A 5,000-nucleotide genomic window follows, 5' to 3' on the forward strand; every position below is an offset into this window, starting at 1 on the left:
TGTGTGTGTGTGTGTGTGTGTGTGTGTGTGTGTGTGTGTGTGTGTGTTAGGGGTGGGGGAGGGTGGGAGAGGTTGTGATCAGGGAAGAAAAATCTGGTTCAGGCTGAATGGACACCAGAGGAGACCAGACCCCTGAGAACACAGGCAGGGCTCCATGGTGGCCCCCCTTGAGGTTCTTTTATGCATTGGACAGCTCTAGAGGGTGCCATTTGCAAAGCTTGTTCAGCCCTTGGCCTAGGGCACTGTGATGGGGGCTAGGGCACTGGAGCAAGAGGCAGCTATTCAAGCACAGGGTTTCCCCCTCCCTCCAAGATGACAGTACCCTCCTTCCCCTCAGCTAGAGGGATATTCACGGTGGGTATGATGCTCCCTGCAGCTGAGCAACTGGGAGCCCTGGGCCCTTCGTGAGGCTGCTGGCCTGGCCTGACATGCCCAGTGCTGAGGATGCAGAGGAAGTGTGGAGGCCCCCCATTTGTGCCTTTGTCTTTCCCCTGGAAACACCTGGATAAATTTCATTTCCGGAGAAAACTGTGGGAAACTGGTGGAGAACAGGTCAAAACAACACATTAGCAAAAAAACATCTGTAGTGTCACCTCCCACTCCCCTTCTATCCCTCCTCTTGGCTCAGGCTGCTTCCCAGGTCACAGGTTCATTCAGTGACTCCTCCTTGAGAAGCCCCAAATTTCACATCCAGGAGTGTGTGTGCACATGCACCTGTTCTGACATGTCTTTGTGTGCTGTGGTGGACACACGCCTTCTTTCTCTGAACCTCTACCTACCCCTTGGAACATCACAGATGTCATATGCAGTCCTGGGTGTACATGTGTCTCGGAACACATATGTACATAGGCATCGGGCGTCTGGGAACAAACAGGTATATCCAGGAACTCACGAAACTGAAAAGGGAGGTCTGTTGGATGCTATGATTTCTGAGGGCCTGAGATGAAGCCAGGTCTCTGGAGAGAAGGGAAGTGACAAGTAATAGAGACTGAGAACAAACCCACTGGGTTGGGGCTGGGGGCTGGACTCTCATACCCTTGGCTCCGGTCCTCCCCCCCCCCCCCCCCATTGGCTCTAAACCTAAAAACCCAGCGGGGTAGACCACAGCTCTGGCTTGACTGTGAGGGCAGTCCCAGGAAGCAGATTGGGCCTGGTCCTCACTTCCTGGAGAAAAAGTTCAGTCATGACCATGGGAAGACTTTACTGTGGGAGGTCCCAATCTGATAGGGGAGTAGGCTCCTCTGTTCAAGGATGATGAAGATACCACTCCCCAGATACCACTCCCCAACAAGCTCCAGTCTGGTGGGAGGGGAGGGGAGAAGAGAGAAAGTTCCTAGAGGCTGGTGCTGGTGTCAGCCCTGCCAGCTGCTAAATTTCTCCCATCCTGTGCGGAAAGCCAGAGTAGGATCCCTGGACAGGAGAGCGCTGCCTCTGCCCCCAGTGGCCGCCTGCCTGCCAGCCCAGCCTGTGATAGAGAGCTGAGGCCTCGGAGAGCAACCAGGCCCCAGGCCCGGGGAAGACAGCAGGGCTATAAATAGGCCTGGGACCCAGCCTTCGGTGGAGAGGAGGAGATCCCCGCAGTACAGTGCGGGAAGACCTCTGCTAAGAGACCCAGAAGAGTGAGAGGAGAGGTGCTGGCCCCAACTTCCAGGCCCACTTTAGCCCCAACCTGGGTTCAGCTTCCAGGATCCAGAGAAGCGCTGCTCAATCACCTCACTCATTGCCTCAGTTTCCCTCTGGGTCACCCCTTTCTGAGGATGTGTGTCTTTCCAACACTCAAAGTCAGTCTGGCTGGGGCGTGGAGTCTCTTTCTCCCATCCCCGTGCCCTCTGGGTGGAGGTCTGAGGTGTCCCCTCTCTGACCAATCCCCCCCCCCCCATCCCTCCGCCCGGCGGGGATGCAGGCCCCTCCTACCTGCAAACACCGCTGAGCAGTAGGCATCGCTGATATCGGTGTCTGGGGTGTGGACGTTCTCGGCGTAGAGGATGAAGACTCTCAACATGACTGGCGCGAGAAAGGGCCCCGTGCGCCCAGGGCGCGGAGAGGGCTGGAGAAGGTCGTGGAGGATCTAGGCGCAGCTCGGGGGTCTCCTCGCTGGAGAAGGCTGGAGGAGGGAGGCCGTTTGGGATCGCTGGCTGCCGGCTCAGATCTTCTGCTCTTAAAGAGGAACAGGCCAGCCCCGGGCTGCTCCAGTGGGCTACACGCGGTCCTCGCACCCTCTGCGCTTACCAGCTTGTCAGCAGGCGCTCTGAGAACTGGGGCTTCTGCTCATCTTCCACCCCCGCCGCCCTACCCGGCTCGGCCGAGCTGTAATTCAATGCTCCGGCCGCAGACTCTCCCAATGACAAGGCATTTTGCACCTGGCTGGGGAAGAGCGGACTGGGCGGCGGCCGCGATGGCGGAGGGCTGGCCCAGGGCTCAGGACGCCCAGCGCAGTCCAGATCTCGCTCCAAATGGGAGAAAGGCTCTGCCCCTCCCCCGACCTTCCACCCCCGGCCTCGCTCCTCGCCAAGTCTGTCGCCTCCTCCCGACGCGGGGATTTGAGCACTCCCGGTCGGTCGGAGTCAGCGGGCCGCTCTGAGGACCAGTTGGGGAGCAGGCGCAGGGACTGCGCTTTCCCGAGAAGCCAGGAGCTGAGGAATTTCATTGACCGACCTGGTCTAGCTGCCTTAAAAACTCTTGCTTACCGCCCCCTCCCTCCCCCGCCCCCCACTTTCTGGCTATAAAAGCAACATCTGGTACCTTTAACACAAAAAAAAGAAAGAAATCTCTGAGTCTGAAAAAAATAGTATTAACATTTGGAGATTTACCAATCCAGGCTTCTCCCTCTTGAGTGTGTGTGTGTGTGTGTGTGTGTGTGTGTGTGTGTGTGTAAAGTAGAGCATTTATTATATTTCTGAAATCAATGTATATGCAGTTCTGTGCACTGCTTTTTCAGGTAACATTTTCTTGTATCATTATTCATTTTTCATAGACAAATTTTTCAATAGCTACATACTTTTGTATCATATGAATGGACTAGATTTACAAAACTTTCCCATTGTTATACATCACTATCGTAACAGTGAGAAATACTTTTTTTTTTTGTATAAAAACTAGGATATAACCCCATCTTGAGCCCCTTGTGCTAGTTCCTTAGATTGGATTTTCAGCTTTGGAATGATAAGGTTGCAGGACATACTTTTTTTTTAGGTCCTAGTACCTATTGCTAAACTGCTTTCTGGGAGCTGTGTAGATCCACATTCCCAGCAGTTGGGTGACTCACCTTCTAAAGAGGGCCACTCTGATGGGTGTGCACCTGTCAGCAAAACTTCTCTCCCAGCAACCCATGGGGGTAGCACACACACCCAGGGCAGGAACGGATTGCTGGGGCTTTTTGCCCCACGGGTGGTAAGAGTGGGAGCAACCCTCCCTGAAAGGTCTGTAATTTTAGGATCAGGACAGCAAACGTTTCCTGCAGCAACCTGTGTCTCTTCTTTTCTTTGCCTCTAGCACACTATGTGGTTGGGGAGGAGGGGGAAATGGGGATTGAAATTCAATCATTCATTTAACAGGCGTATATCAAGTCTTACAACATGCCAGGACTGTCCTGGGTCATGGGGACACAATGATGAGCAGAAGTGGCATGGTGCCTGTTATGGGCTGAATTGTCCTCCCCCTCCCCACCCCCCCCCCCCCCCCCCCCCCCCGCCAAATCCGTAAGTTGAAAATCTATATGTTAATCCATATGCCCTAACCCCCCAGTTAGGAATGTGACTGTGTTCAGAGATAGGGCCTTTACAGAGGTGATTAAGTTAAAACAAGTCTGTGTGCTCTAATCCAATCCAACAAGTGTTCTTTTTTTTTTTTTTTTTAATGTTTATTTTTGAGAGAGTGAGAGAGAGCATGAGCAGGAGAGGGACAGAGAGAGAAGGAGACCCAGAACATGAAGCAGGCTGAGCTGTCAGCAGAGCCCAACATGGGGCTCCAACTCACGAACCACGAGATCATGACCTTAGCCGAAATCAGACGCTTAACTGACTGAGCCATCCAGGCGCCCCCAGCAAGTGTTCTTATAAGAGGAAATTTGGAATGGAGACACCAGGGATGCATGCACACAGAGGAAAGACCATGTGAGGATACAGTGAGAAGGTGGCTCTCAAAGCCAAGGAAAAAGGTTTCAGAAGAAATCAAATTTGCCAACCAATAACTGGATTTTGGATTTCTAGCTCCCAGAACTGTGAGAAAATAAATTGCTATTAAGTCACCCAGTCTGCTGTATATTGTTATGGTAGTTTGAGGAAACTAATATAGTCTCTGATTTCAAGGAGTATACACTTCAGTGGAGGAAACTGACACTTAATGAAATAGTCAAGCCAATCATATACCAGTGCAAATCTGTAAAAGCAAAAAAGGACAGAAAATGGCAGCCCTCGTGTATCCTAGGAACAATGAGAGGTATCTGAGATGAGATGTGAAGGCCAGTTAGGAGTTCATTGGGCAAGACTGAGGTTGCGGCAGAGAAAAAGGGTGTTCTAGAGAGCAGTAAGAGAATGCTCTGGGTCAAGGCTCTGGGGAGAGCCTGGGAAAGACCACTGTGACTGGAGAGCAGGCTGGGCGTAGGGGGTGTGGAGGTGTGGAGGAGGTGAGTCTGAGAGAACCACACAGGACCTGAGGTAGTCCAGAGGAATGACAGGATCTAATATACTTTTCAAATGCTCCCTCTGGTTGCTTTTTGAAGAATGAAGTGCAAGGCGCCAGACTGAAGGCAAAGAGATCAGTTAGAAGCTCCAGCAGAGGGATGGTGACCCAAGGTACTGAGAGTGGGTTGGAAGGAAGTAGAGCAAAGCTGGGAGGAAGTGGGAGGGACGTTCTGCAGAGCAAGTGTATGAGTAGATCAGGTTTCTTGCTGCTAACCTTGGCCATTATATGTTGCTGGACAAAAAAACTTTGGCTTGGATGAAGTAATTGACTCATTCATTCATTCACTTAGCCAACATTTATAGGGTGCCTGTATGTGG

At 52.2% G+C, this 5,000-nt stretch overlaps 1 protein-coding gene across 10 annotated transcripts in view; it reads right to left on the bottom strand.

Moving 5' to 3' along the window:
• The window catches only part of DYSF (dysferlin), a 229,155-nt gene extending 226,725 nt beyond the window's left edge, over positions 1-2,430 (bottom strand). For 8 of the 10 annotated variants that reach the window (XM_040458576.1, XM_040458578.1, XM_040458572.1 and 5 more), the window contains exon 1: positions 1,915-2,429. In XM_040458576.1, the coding sequence (XP_040314510.1) occupies positions 1,915-2,002 (88 nt within the window). In that variant the 5' untranslated portion in view covers positions 2,003-2,429. Of the gene's footprint in view, positions 1-1,914 lie in introns of all 10 variants that reach the window. The other 2 variants (XM_040458557.1, XM_040458581.1) reach the window with 2 other exon arrangements.
• Positions 2,431-5,000: the final 2,570 nt, after the last annotated feature.

Source organism: Herpailurus yagouaroundi, unplaced genomic scaffold (assembly GCF_014898765.1).
Source record: "Herpailurus yagouaroundi ecotype Mexico unplaced genomic scaffold, PumYag 221, whole genome shotgun sequence".
Classification (NCBI taxonomy): domain Eukaryota; kingdom Metazoa; phylum Chordata; class Mammalia; order Carnivora; family Felidae; genus Herpailurus; species Herpailurus yagouaroundi.